Below are 14889 nucleotides of genomic sequence, written 5' to 3' on the forward strand. Positions count from 1 at the left end.
ATATGTGGGTCATGTGAAGTGGGATGGCCAAGGACAAACCTTGAGAGACACTGTTCTAGAGTAAGACCTTGGGTACTCATTCCAGAAACTTTGGAATGAATCACAATGAAGGAACAAAGAAAACAAAAGTTCATTACAGAAGAGTGTTTCATCATTCATCCAATCAGATGTTTTATTCTACATACACATCATAATTGCTGTACAGTATATGGCTGGGACATATAAGAAAAGATGATGGGATTCATCTAGGACAGTGTTTCTCAAACTGTGGGTCGGGAGCCACCAGTGGGTCACGAGGCAATTTTTGGTGGGTTGTGAAAAGTTTCCAAAATATTTTTTAAAAAACCCTTTGCTAGCACCCTTGCCCAGTTTGCAGAAGAAATTGTAGCAGAGGGAAAACTAGATGGAAAGACTGCTCTCACAGCTGGAATACTAAGCTGTGAAGATGAGGTCACCTTCATACCCCAAATTAAAACGCCACATATTATGATTTTCTCTAGTAATTGGCATGACGTAGTTCACGTGTGAACCATGTTTCAGCCTTTTGTCTGGTCTGGAAGTTCCTCACTCAACAGGCTGCTCTCCAATTCAGCCTTCTCATACCCTGGAAGGACTGTAGCAAGGTTCGGGGGAACAGTCATTGTCTAGGGAGAGTCTAGCAAATGTCCACATACATACTATATGTAAGGTCTCTAGCAGCCTTGGGAGCACAGGACCCTGATTTTTAATATTTATTTATTTATTATTAAATAAAAATATTCTTTCTTTCTTGATCTCTTTCTTTGTCTAGTAAAGATACATAGGTTGTGATAGTCATTTTTCAAAGTGGGACTCAGTGCTAAAATGTTTGAGAAGCACTGGTCTAGGATGTCCCAAGTGCTAAGCTCAGGCAGGCTCATTCACACATGAAACTAAATCGTTTCAAGAAGACAGGAGAAAAAAAAAATAGAGCTTCTACTGGATATTTGAATGCTGTCTTCTTATTAATTGCTGTCTTCTTATTAATTGTTCAAATAAGCTTTCAGTATCAGCCATGGTGTAGGCTTCCTCATGAGGAAGCTGCTTCAACCATTCACTAATGAGGCTATACTATATCTCCAAAACTAGACGTGAGAGGGCAAAATGGATGCCATTTTTGGAATCGGCACCCCAAATATACCCAGGAATTGGTGTAACATTTAAGGAAGCTAAATGTGCTGTGGGATGCTGTGGGCATTATCATGGCGGCAACTACTGCCATAAGCCAAACACACCAGGCCCAGGAATGCATACATTCCTTAATAGTGTCGAGGAAACTGACCTGCTGCAGTTGCTCTTTTGCTAGCGAAGGAGTGTAGAGGAGCTCAGCAACACAGCTGCGGGACTGCAGCTGCTGCAGAAGTCAGTGTTAGTGTCCACAGGACACTTTCCATTCTAGTGTGAGCCTAAATACAATGATACTCGTCTCCTGGAATTATTTTCTGTATTTGAAAGACTTTAGAGAGATTTAGGAGTGTGTTTACTCTTCTGTATTACTGTATATGGCTGCCAAAGTCGGGCAGGCGGGTAGACCTGACCTCTAAATTGGGAAGACTTCGGACTTTGGACTTTGACATGGGCTCCAAAGACTATTCCAGCTGTTGCCAGTTTCCCCACCTGTTTTGCCCCCATTCTGCCCACCCCCACTGCCACCCCCCCACTCTGTTTCACCCCCTTCCACTTTGGGAAGGGGCCCAAAAGAAACTTTGCACACCCTGATAAAATTCCTCTCAGAGGCCCTGCCTGCAAGGGCCTCTATGCGTCTACCTGGACTTGCACCAGGTCTGAGTAGGGGCAAGGGGAAATGCTGGGGACGAAATGGAAAGGATGATATTGATAGAGGAATCAGCGCATATAGCTGCCCTCCAAGCCCCTGAGTCCCTGATTCCCAGTGTTGTACACCAGTGAGGAAGCATCACCTGCCAGGGTTCCATGCTCACTTTGCTTCCATCCTCTATTTTCTGGGTCTGGAGGAATGCATGAGATGCAAGGCATGTGCCACAGTATAGACAGCATTATAGATACTGTAACTGCTACCAGTCCTGCTCATTTCAAAAGAAGGCACAGGAAGGGTCTCCAGGTCTTCCTCTCCGCTACACGTTTCTATATTTTTAAGTGGCACACCGAGTTTAGGAAATGAGCACCCGAATGCCTTCTCCCAGAACATCTTCCTAAAACTATCTTCTTTCTTTTTCCCCTCCAAAGGGACTATATTCTGAAGGAATTCTGTGAATCCAAGAGGCTCACTGGAGTGAACTGAGAAGGAAAAAGTACCATGGAATACTGGCATCTTTTTCAGGAATCCATCGATCAGTTCAGCTACGGTTGTGAAACAAACTTTGCCTTTATGTCTCACAATGATGGCTGAACAAATTCCAGTTTGGGACAGCATGGGTTCCAAGACCTTTAAGAAATATTCTCCAGCATCATCATCCATAGCGAGGAGGCCGACTCATTTCCATCCAAAATGCAGACATAATTAGACAATTCCCCAGTACTGCGGGGCTTCGTTGGGGACCATGCGATAAAAGGAAGGGAAATTGAACTCGTCGCTCTTTGCTGGTTCAAATGAGCCATATGAAAACTTGGGGGAAAAAAAATCCAGTTACATTAGATAGGGAATTCAATTAATGTATCTGAAAGTCTCTTCATTCATACTGTTGCTCATGTTACGTACTTATTTATGAAGTTATTGTTTATTCATCCTTCTGCAGAGAGAAATCCTCATAGCTGCTTTGAACCATAAAATATAAACACACTTTTCAGTCTTTGAAACCACTTTTTTTGAGAAGGCAAACATAAGAAAAATGGTGGTATCTAATCCTTATATTTCACTTGATCTCTTTCATCTTAAATATATTTTCCCAGGAGGGAATGGAATATTCAAGAACTGCATGCATTTATTGATTTGATTTACAACCCTGCACTCCAGCCAATAGCCAATTGAAAATGGATAGTTTGCTCTCTGGCAGGGGCTTCTGCCATGGGCAATGCTGGTTCACAAAACATACCTCCATCATTGTTTAAATAAGTTGCTATTGGGCTTGCTATGGGACTCTTGTAGCATGCACGCAAGACCTCCATGCTTGTGCAGGGACCTCTGTGCTGTGAACTTTCAGTGCCAGGCAGCAGGGGGCCAGTTCAAGAGAGGACGTAAAGTAATGAGCCAAAGGTGCTCCCTTTGGGGAAGGTGTTTAGAGGGGAAACCCAGGGGGTGCCGAATGACTATTATGCCCAGAGCAGAAGGGGACATAAGAAGGAAGCTAGAGAAAGAACAAAGGAAGGAGAATCAAGAGACTCAGATCCTGTTTGAGTACCTCGTGGCACCACTAATCCTAAAACAAGGGAAGAATAGATTACATGTAAGGTTAGGAAAAGTGCTCAGTTCTGACCTGTGGAATCTTGTAAACAGCTAAGATGTCTGCCGTATATGAGGTGATCTCCCAGTCAAGTCCACCAATGACCCAAAGGAAATTGGGCGATCAATTTATCCTCAACAACAAACAGCTTAACAAATTCAGGAAACTTTGTCATGTCATTTAGACTTTATTTTACCTTTGTTAGACAAGATTTGGGGTAACTCCCTTTGGGAAAATTATGATCTGCATGTATTGTCAATCAGAACATTGAAATTTCCTGGGATCTTCCATTTTCCAATCTCACCCAGACTCACTGCCCATGTGGGATGCTGTCAATGCCGGGCAGGCAGGTAGACCTGACCTATCTATTGGAAGACTGATAGACCTTGGCTCCTGTTCTGGCTTTTGCCACTTCCCCCCTGTTTTGCCCACATTCTACCCACCCCATTGCCACCCCTGACTTGGTTTCACCCCCTTCCTCTTTGGGAAGGGGCCCAAAAGAAACTTTGTACCCCTTGATAAAATTTCTCTCAGAGGCCCTGCTGGGGGCACTACCGCAGGCGCACTACTGTGGCTACTGCTGAAAGTCATACACACCAGGCCCAGGAATGCATACACGACGCGCCTTAACACAGTGTCAAATCTGGGGCTAAACCGGTCTGCTACAGTAGCTCTTTGGCTTGTGGATGTGCTTACCACACTTACATGTAAAGCAGCTCAGAGACACAACTTGCAGAAGCAAGTTGTCGTACACACAGGACACTTTCCATTCTAGTGTGAACCGAAATACGATGGTGCTAATTTTCTGCTTTAGGAGTGCGCTTGGTTTAACACAATATTGTATCTAGTGGCCGATGCCACAAGTGCAGGCAATGTTTGCCCACACCTGCTTTAGAGCAAAACAGATCTTATCAGGCTAAGGCATTACAAAAGAACATAAGAACAGCCCACTGGGTCAGGCCATAGGCCCATCTAGTCCAGCTTCCTGTATCTCACAGCAGCCCACCAAATGCCCCAGGGAGCACACCTGATAACTGCATCCTGGTGCCCTCCCTTGCATCTGGCATTCTGACATAGCCCATTTCTAAAATCAGGAGGTTGCACATCATGGCTTGTAACCCAAAATGGATTTTTCCTCCAGAAACTTGTCCAATCCCCTTTTAAAGGCATCCAGGCCAGATGCCATCACCACATCCTGCGCTAAGGAGTTCCACAGACCAACCACACGCTGCGTAAAGAAATATTTTCTTTTGTCTGTCCTAACCCTCCCAACACTCAATTTTAGTGGATATCCCCTGCTTCTGGTGTTATGTGAGAGTGTAAAGAGCATCTCTATATCCACTCTGTCCATCCCCTGCATAATTTTGTAAGTCTCAATCATGTCCCCCCTCAGGCGTCTCTTTTCTAGGCTGAAGAGGCCCAAACGCTGTAGTCTTTCCTCATAAGGAAGGTGCCCCAGCCCAGTAATCATCTTAGTCACTCTCTTTTGCACCTTTTCCATTTCCACTATGTCCTTTTTGAGATGTGGTGACCAGAACTGGACACAATACTCCAGGTGTGGCCTTACCATCGATTTGTACAACGGCATTATAATATTAGCCTTTATGTTCTCAATACCTTTTCTAATGATCTCGAGCATTGTGCGCTGTTGCTTCATAAAACCTGTTTAGCTCTAAAACAGGGGTAGGCAAACATTTTGACAGGAGGGCTACATCATCTCTCTGACAGTGTGTCGGGGGGCCGGGCAAAAAGAATTAATTTACATTTCAGATTTGAATAAATTTACATACATTTTCATAAATGAATACATTAAACACAGAACTTATATGAATGAATGAATTTGACTGAGCTTATTTGTAATACACATGAGAACTATAATACAGGCTGCAATCCTAACCACACTTTCCTGAGAGTAAGCCCCATTGAACAAAATAGGACTTACTTCTGAGTAGACCTGGTTAGGCTTGTGCCCAAAGGCATGTAGAACCACATGAGAACTATGCACTGTTTGCCACACACCTCTTGCACCGTGAAAACATACAGACCAAGCCAGAAACGCAGGGAGACATTAGTTGTTCAGAGGCAATGGGAGGGCTTTTAAAATCAGGCCCAAGGAAAAGCAATAAAAACACATGGAGACTATAAAAGGCCTTGCTCTAATTTGGCCCGCAGCTTGTGTCTGGCATTTGCGACCAGCATGCAGGCCAGCATGGGCTAACGTGGGCCAGAGACTCATTGGAGACTGGGGTCTCCCTGTGGGCCAGATTTGGGGTCCCCAAGTGCCACAAATGGCCCGCAGGCAGAGGTTTGCCCACCGCCTGCTCTAAAGGAATCCTCTGTTAGCCCAATTGGGGGAAGGGCAGAGTTAAATTTCTTCCATCACCACTGAACTCGGTTGACCTTTGAAAGGACCATTTCTTTTAACTTTCAGGCTCAGACTCTGCAATTAGATAGTAATTATCCTGATCTTCCTCAATGAATTGGTGTAATATGGATAAATGAGAAAATGTAGGTGCCAGAAGATTGGAGGATAGCAAATGTCACGGCTATTTTTAAAAAGGGAAAGAGGGGGGACCCGGGAAACTATAGGCCGGTCAGCCTAACATTAATACTGGGTAAGATGGTGGAATGCCTCATCAAAGATAGGATCTCAAAACACATAGACGAACAGGCCTTGCTGAGGGAGAGTCAGCATGGCTTCTGTGAGGGTACGTCTTGCCTCACGAATCTTATAGAATTCTTTGAAATGGTCAACAGGCATGTGGATGCAGGAGAACCCGTGGACATTATATATCTGGACTTTCAGAAGGCGTTTGACACGGTCCCTCACCAAAGGCTACTGAAAAAACTCCACAGTCAGGGAATTAGAGAACAGGTCCTCTCATGGATTGAGAACTGGTTGAAGGCCAGGAAGCAGAGAGTGGGTGTCAATGGGCAATTTTCACAATGGAGAGAGGTGAAAAGCGGTGTGCCCCAAGGATCTGTCCTGGGACTGGTGCTTTTCAACCTCTTCATAAATGACCTGGAGACAGGGTTGAGCAGTGAAGTGGCTAAGTTTGCAGATGACACCAAACTTTTCCGAGTGGTAAAGACCAGAAGTGATTGTGAGGAGCTCCAGAAGGATCTCTCCAGACTGGCAGAATGGGCAGCAAAATGGCAGATGCGCTTCAATGTCAGTAAGTGTAAAGTCATGCACATTGGGGCAAAAAATCAAAACTTTAGATATAGGCTGATGGGTTCTGAGCTGTCTGTGACAGATCAGGAGAGAGATCTTGGGGTGGTGGTGGACAGATTGATGAAAGTGTCGACCCAATGTGCGGCGGCAGTGAAGAAGGCCAATTCTATGCTTGGGATCATTAGGAAGGGTATTGAGAACAAAACGGCTAATATTATAATACCGTTGTACAAATCGATGGTAAGGCCACACCTGGAGTATTGTGTCCAGTTCTGGTCGCCGCATCTCAAAAAAGACATAGTGGAAATGGAAAAGGTGCAAAAGAGAGCGACTAAGATGATTACGGGGCTGGGGCACTTTCCTTATGAGGAAAGGCTACGGCGTTTGGGCCTCTTCAGCCTAGAAAAGAGACGACTGAGGGGGGACATGATTGAGACTTACAAAATTATGCAGGGGATGGACAGAGAGGATAGGGAGATGCTCTTTACACTCTCACATAATACCAGAACCAGGGGACATCCACTAAAATTGAGTGTTGGGCAGGTTAGGACAGACAAAAGAAAATATTTCTTTACTCAGCATGTGGTCGGTCTGTGGAACTCCTTGCCACAGGATGTGGTGATGGCGTCTAGCCTAGACGCCTTTAAAAGGGGATTGGACAAGTTTCTGGAGGAAAAATCCATTATGGGGTACAAGCCATGATGTGTATGCGCAACCTCCTGATTTTAGAAATGGGTTATGTCAGAATGCCAGATGCAAGGGAGGGCACCAGGATGAGGTCTCTTGTGATCTGGTGTGCTCCCTGGGGCATTTGGTGGGCCGCTGTGAGATACAGGAAGCTGGACTAGATGGGCCTATGGCCTGATCCAGTGGGGCTGTTCTTATGTTCTTATGTTCTTACAGTTTTCAATATTATACAGTGCTCTGTAACTGTTTGATAGTATTATGCCAGGGACTAGACAGGTAGCCACTGAGACATGATTAGCCATGGGATTCATACCCCCTTTCTATGCTGAAGCCACTGTTCCTGACTTGAAGACGATTAGGAAAAAAATAATTCAAAGTAAAACATTGTTATTTTAATAGTTTTAAGTTAACAATAAAATAGGATACTCTGGGTTCAGCTCTTGTTATTCCAAAATTTCACCCTGAGTTTCTGCCAGGAAACCAAGAAAAATGCAACCTATGGCATAAGTACATTTTCACAATGTTTAAACTGAGAGTTTTTATTCTAGGTACACTTCATAGTCATTTTGTTGGAGGGGGGCGGGTGCGTAGATTAGATTCTTATGTATAATCATCCCAGGCTTCACCTTAGGCACCACCAGCTCTTTCCATATGTCAGAGACAGGACACTGAAGGAAAAAGAATGATTATTAGATATCTCATTGTTGTCTTCTTATTAACTGTTCTCGTTTGTTCAGATCAGGCCGCAGGATAATGATGTAGCATTTGGGAGAAAAGATGCAGCCTAGTAGCCCAGCACTGGAGGCCAAGATGGAGAAGATCTCTACAGCCACCATGGCTTTTCCCCTTGTGCTCAGGTAGGTTGGCACAAAGGACACCCAAACACTGCAAAAGACCAGCATGCTGAAGGTGATGAATTTGGCTTCATTGAAACTGTCTGGCAGTTTCCTGGCTAGAAAAGCCACACTGAAGCTGACAGAGGCCAGGAAGCCCATGTAGCCCAGGACAAAGTAAAACATGGTGGCCGAACCTTCATTACATTCCACTACAATTTCTCTAATCTGTGAGTGCATGTCCAGCTCGGGGAATGGAGGAGAAACACCCAACCAAGCAGCACAAATGCCTACTTGAAAAAGAGTGCAGGATAAGACAATAAAGTGTGCCAATCTTTTCCCCACCCATTTCCGGAAAATGTTTCCAGGCTTGGAGGCCATGAATGCCACCACCACTGTGATGGTTTTGGCCAAGATAGACGAAACAGCAACAGAGAAGATGAGGCCAAAGGCTGTTTGCCGGACAAGGCAGGTTGTGTTTGTAGACTTTCCGATGAAGAGCAATGAGCAGAGGAAGCAAAGAAGGAGGGAGATGAGAAGAATATAGGTGAGGCTGCGGTTGTTGGCTTTGACAATGGGAGTGTCCCTTTGCTGAATGAAGATTCCCAGCATCACAGCTGTGATCACAGCAAAGAAAAGAGCCAAGGCAGCTAAAGTCATGCCCAGGGGTTCTGCATAAGATAAAAAGGTTGGTGTCTTGGGAATGCATCCATCTTGGTGCTTGTTTGGGTAATGATCTTCCATGCAAGGAATACAGTAATCCATGTCTGAAAAAGCAACACAAAAAATTCTAAGATTCTGTTCTTCTAAGGCAGCAGTTTTCAAACTTTTGGGGAGAGTTTGAGATGCTCTAAGTTCATACAGGGGTGGGGGGAGGTAATCCATGTCTGGAAAAAGAACACATACCAAATTCAAGCTACTATAATTGTTACCAGGAATGACGATATGTTCTTCCAAGAGTGTCAGTGCTTTCAACACACTAGCAGCCCAATCTTATGGGCCTGCTGTGCTGCTGGAAGGGTGGTGGCTGGTGGGAAGAATGGGTAGGGGGGTGGGAGGAACAGGGTAGAGATTGGGGTATGATGGAATGTGTGTCAAGGATGGGAAGGGGGCATTATTAGCTGCAGCATCTTTGCTGATATCCTATCCCTTTTCCCGGCCTCAACCCAGCCAGTGGCAGTCCTGGAGAGGGTCGGGGGGGGGGAAGCCCTAGGTGCCATGCCTGTGAACCCCGTGGGGGTGGAACTGCTGTGCCTGCTGCAGCACTGCTACTGTCACCTGCCCTTCAGAGCCATTCTGGGGGCAGGCAGAAACCCCGTGCTGCATTCAAAGCTGCTCTGGAAGCCTTCTGAGTTCTCTGGAGTGCCCTGTTTAATGGTGCTCCGGAGGACTCAGAATGCTTTCAGAGCACCTAGGAACATTGTGTGAGGCTTCATAAGGTGTGTAAGTCTCCTCGGGGGGCAGCGTGTTGCAGGGGGTGTCATGTTAGGGGTCCCAGGGCAGCACAGGGGCCAGGTCTGCAACTGAATCCAGCTTGCCAAGTCTGCTCGGACCTGCCCCAGCAAAATTGTCACATCCTGGCAGTGTACCCCTGGCGCAAGGGAACCAAGAATCTTGCTGAGACATCTGGGACTTCCCCTTTCGGGATGCAGGGTGTGCTCCAGTGGAAGGCTGCTCCAGAGGGGCAGGGGAGAGGGTTAGAGAGGATTAATCCAATTCAAATTTCTGAACTATACACAGCTTACCGATTTGATCTGAGATCTTCCCTTCTGGACACGGAGCACAATCATAGCAGCAAAATTTCTCCCCTTCCTTCCTTTTCCTGCTGGAACCAGGTGGGCAGTTATCATTACAGAGAGACAAGGGCGGCACCTGTCCTTAAATCGAGGAAGTTTTAGCATTAACACCAAGCATGTTTGGGGAGTTTTGGTGTACAAAAGACGTGCCAGTTAAGAAGAGGGGTGATGACAGTGTATAATACTATCCTTCAGTTCACAGGTGGCACATTTGGTCAAATGTACTCAAAATTATTTATGACTTAGACATAAACACAAATAGAGGATGATAACAGTTTCCACACTTGGATGGAGCCCTGGTGTATTGAGGTCAAGAAGGAGGAGGTAGCAGTTGTTTCCTTGACCTGGCCTTTGCTGCCCCATTGAGTCTCACTGGACCTTTGCCAGTTCCAGGTCTGAGTGGATGCAGAAGGATGAATCCAGGCTAGGAAGGGGGATCAGATTTTGGCAGCAGCGCTCCTGCTGACCCCAGCCCTTTCCTGGCCTTGATCTGCTCTACTCCTTGCTTGCGTCTCCACCCCATTCTGCCCACTTGCCTCCTTGTTCCACTGACTCCTGAGCACTGTCCACCCCTGTACCAACTTACCAGTGCTGGGGTGCTTGTGGTGGCTACCAGCATGAGGGTCTGGTCTCTCCTTTCTTACAGTGGCAGCTGGGCAGTGTGCTACGGTACCTTGATATTTGCAGTGCCCAGAAAAAACACTGAGTCACCGGAAGATGCATTCTGGCGGGGGAGAGGACCAGTTGGATCGGGCCACTTATCTGACCATGCTGTTTTTGAGCATTGCGGGGCTGGGGAGCCTTCTTTTGTGTCACTTAACAACCTTGTTCGCTCCTAGGAGATGGCTTTTCTCCACAGGGTTCAAAGTGCTGCACAAGCAAGGTACAGTCACACATGGAACTTGTCAAGGATCACGCAAGGCTCCTTGACAGCTAACTTGACAGTGTGGGTAGGGATGAGTGGGCTGACAATAAAAAGCGCGGCTTCTGCTTGAGTCTTGGACTGTCAAGCTGTTCTGGGAGCCTGTATTCAGCTGATCATTTCCAAAACTCATGGCCCAATCTTATGCTTATTGCACCAAGCCATGCTGTGATGGTTCTCTTCTTACACTGGCACTGACTGCCACTAAGTAGTGAGTGCAAGTAGCAAAACATCAGGAGAGGCAGGAGGGGATGGAAAGAGGGCAACTGGGGGGGTTGGAAGGGGCAGGAGATGGGAAGACTTGGTACCACTGGATATCTCAATCCCTTTCCTGGACCTGATCCTGCACACAGGTCAGTACAGAATTGTGACAGCAAAATAGATGTTGAAGGTCTGAATATACCCTTCTGTGTTGTGAATATTTACCTCTGAGTAAAGGAACTATTGTTCCCTTACCTAGAGAAGACCTCTGCAACTGACCCCCACCTTAGGATGCAGCGGTTGTTGTTTTGGTGCTGGTGCATCCATGGGGGTGGTGGTGGAAATGATACGATTGGACATTAAGTGTACCTCCAAGGACTGCAGGGAAATGTACAGGTGACTAGGAACTGGACCCTCAGACAGCCTCTGCCACCTACCTGTGTCTCTTTGCACATAGTAAAACAAAATTTCAAATTTTGACAGGAGATATTTATCTAGCAAAAAACAAGATTTCCCAACCTGAATAAAATGGTCAGGCCACTCAATTCCATCCACATCAATGGCAAACATTACGCCTGAATCAGCCTGAAGATTCAAACTCCCTACTTTGACTCTGACATAGGAGTCATTCTTGAAAGTAATCAAGTTTGTAATATCGAATCCAGCTGCTAATTCTCCATGTTCGTTCAACTGAATTTCCTCTCCACAACTGTTGTTGAACGAGAGCCTCAGAAGAGGTGAGTGGAGCTGGGTGGAAAGAGGCATGAAAGCATCAGGTTTAAACCTACAATAATATTCCTAGTAAGCTGTTCTAAACGGAATTCCCTAGATGAATTTCCTTCTTAGAGTGAAAAGGGTTTGATAGATTATTCTTTGACAAGTTATATTTGACCATAGCTTCTTTAGGGACCATGTAAAGGAAAGATCATAGCCAGGTTCTATGCCAATTAATTGCATGAGTTGGTTATGATGCTGATTGGGAGAACATCTGAAAAGAACCACGTGTCATGGTAGAGGAAGGGGTTTTCAGCATCTATGGGCTGATCCAGGGCAGTAGGGCCTAGTGGTTAGCACACTCATACCTTTCCTGCCCCCCTCTTTCCCCTGCTTGGACACTCAGCAGAATGCAGAAAAGCTTTGGTACAATGTCACCTCTGCCACCAGCCAGGAGATCAGGCTAGAGAGAGGGGCTAGCTGGGCAAAGCCCCCGCTTTGAAAAAAAAAAATTGAACCTCTGTGTTTTCTATCAAAATCATTCTCATACTAGCACTTGCAGAGGATGTAGATGTGACAATCCACAGTGCAGTTCATTTATACTGTAAACAAATTACTAAAACTCTAACCAAAAAGGGAAAAATGAAATGATTGATAAAAGCAGATAAAGAGGAAATAAACTTGGCTAAGGGGTATTCCCAACTGCACTTATAATTTATGCCAGCAGATGGTGCTGAGGCACTTCGTGTTGCATGTTAAAAGGACCAGCTGCAAGTTAAATCTGAGGACATAAGAACAGCCCCGCTGGATCAGGCCATAGGCCCATCTAGTTCAGCTTCCTGTGTCTCACAGTGGCCCGCCAAATGCCCAGGGAGCACACAAAACAGCAAAAGACCTGAATACTGGAGCCCTCCCTTGCATCTGGCATTCTGACATAACCCATTTCTAAAATCAGGTGGTTGCACATACACATCACGGCTTGTAACACGTGATGGATTTTTCCTCCTGAAATTTGTCCAATTCCCTTTTAAAGGCATCTACGCCAGATGCCATCACGACATCCTGTGGCAAGGAGTTCCACAGATTAACTACACACTGAGTGAAGAAGTATTTTCTTTTGTCTGTCCTAACTCTCTGAACACTCAATTTTAGCAGATGTTCCCTGGTTCTGGTGTTGTGTGAGAGGGAAAAGAGCATCTCTCTATCCACTCTGTCCTTCCCAGGCATAATTTTGTATGTCTCTGGGCGCAATCCTAACTCACTTTCCAGCACCGACATAAGGGTAATACAACTTTCAGGTAAGGGAACAAACATTGCCGTACCTTCAGGAGGCCTCCATGACTGCTCCCCATCTGCAGGATGCAGCACATGTCCCACTATCACAGCTATGCCAATGCTGGAAAGTTGGTTAGGATTGTGCCCTCAATCATGCCCCCCTTCATGCGCCTCTCTTCTAGGCTGAAGAGGCCTGAATGCATTGTGGAAGGAGTACAAATGGCAAAAAAAACCATAAGCACTGATGATCTCTCGCTAGACTTATTCCTGTCTTTTCAGGGTTACCCAGTTATCCAACATTTTCACTCATCTTCAGTGAGTTCCTTCCACCCAGAGCCCAATACATGGGCATTGGGCTGCTGGAACAAAGAGAGCACTCCTTCTTGTCAGCTTGGAACTTTTAGCGCTAGGTTTTAACACAGTCACTGGTTTACCCGACGAAGTCTTTCCTTCCTGGAGGAGAACTGGCAGGAACATGAGCCAAGCAGCTAGTTCAATCCTGATTCAAAGTTTCAGACTCAAACAGAAGACAAAAGCTAAACAAAAATGATGTTTTGCAGAACAGAGGGCTGCAAACCTGCTGCTCCCAGCATCTGAATGGCACAGCAACTGCCCCCAAATGCAGAGAAATGGACAGAGAATTGAGGAAATGCAGAGAAAATGCACAGAAAAAAAAGGGGGAACTTGGGGAATGCAGCCAGTCAGCTATCACCTTTCAGGAACCTGAGGACTCACAGTAAAATGGTAACATTGGATTGACAGGATTACCTGCCAGGGCTCCAGGTTCAGTCTTTTTCCATTCCCTCTTTCTTCATATCTGGCTCTGGGGGAAGGCAGGAGATGCAGGGCATGTGCCACAGCATAGACAGCATTGTAGATACTATAGCTGTGGCCCGTCATGCTCATTTCAAAAACAGGTGCAGGGAGGCTCTCCAGCTCCTCCTCTCCAGTACATTGTCTTCTACTCTTTGGAGGCACACCAAGTTTTGGGAACGAACAGCCAAATGCATGCTCCCAGAACATCTTCATATAGCCATTATTTTTCTCCTCCAAAGGGTCTATATTCTGAAGAAAGTCTGTGAATCCAGGAGGCTGATTGGAATGAATTGAGAAGGAAAGAGCACCATGGAAGAGAGCATCACGGAATGGCTGAATATTAAATATCATGTAATAGATGTTGCTTGTAAAATCAATCTGGGCTGTCATAATCCACAATTTACCTTCAGGGGGTTTAAATTCTGGAGTGACCAGAGGAATCATATTTATAGCACACATAATGGTCGTCAATAATACAATATTTGGAATGTCCGCATAGAAAACAATTGCATTGGCTTTACTCCCCAGGAACACTGGCATATTGTTCACAAGTTCTTTGAGATATTCAGTTATTGTCACAGCATGCATTCTCCCTTTATGCCTTTCAGTGAAGGCTGAACAAATTCCATTTTGGGACAGCATGGGTTCCAAGACCTGTAAGAAATGTTCTCCAGCTTCATTATCCATAGCAAGGAGGCCAACCCATTTCCATCCAAAATGCAGACATAACTGGACAATTCCCCAGTACTGAAGGGCTTCATTGGGGACCATGCGATAAAAGGAAGGCAATTTGGACTTGTCCTTCTTTCCTGGTTCAAATGAGCCATAGGAAAACTGGAAAAATAGAACCCAGTTACTTTAGGCATGAAATAGGATTATTTGAAATTCATATTATGTACTTGCTTAGTAATTAATTTCTAACTAACTTTTTTTTAAAGATAGAAATCCTCATGGCTGCTTGGATTGAATTATAAATGTACTTTCCAGTCTTTAAACTCTTTAAAGAAAAACTGTGTATTTTGTCCCACTTCTACAGAAGATAATTCAATTTATTTATTTTTTATTTTTTTGAAAAAAAAAAAAAATTTCGGAA

The 14889-nt window shown here is 45.3% G+C and overlaps 1 protein-coding gene across 1 annotated transcript; it reads right to left on the reverse strand.

The window, feature by feature from the left end:
• Positions 1-7937: 7937 nt before the first annotated feature.
• Positions 7938-14567, reverse strand: LOC136654280 (vomeronasal type-2 receptor 26-like). Its single transcript, XM_066631232.1, has 4 exons — positions 13749-14567; positions 11511-11738; positions 9818-9944; positions 7938-8839 (listed from the first exon to the last, which is right to left on the reverse strand). Exons 1-4 carry the CDS (start codon positions 14565-14567, stop codon positions 7938-7940), a joined length of 2076 nt encoding a protein of 691 aa, XP_066487329.1.
• Between the last annotated feature and the right edge of the window lie 322 nt (positions 14568-14889).

Source organism: Tiliqua scincoides, chromosome 5, assembly GCF_035046505.1.
Source record: "Tiliqua scincoides isolate rTilSci1 chromosome 5, rTilSci1.hap2, whole genome shotgun sequence".
Lineage (NCBI taxonomy): Eukaryota > Metazoa > Chordata > Lepidosauria > Squamata > Scincidae > Tiliqua > Tiliqua scincoides.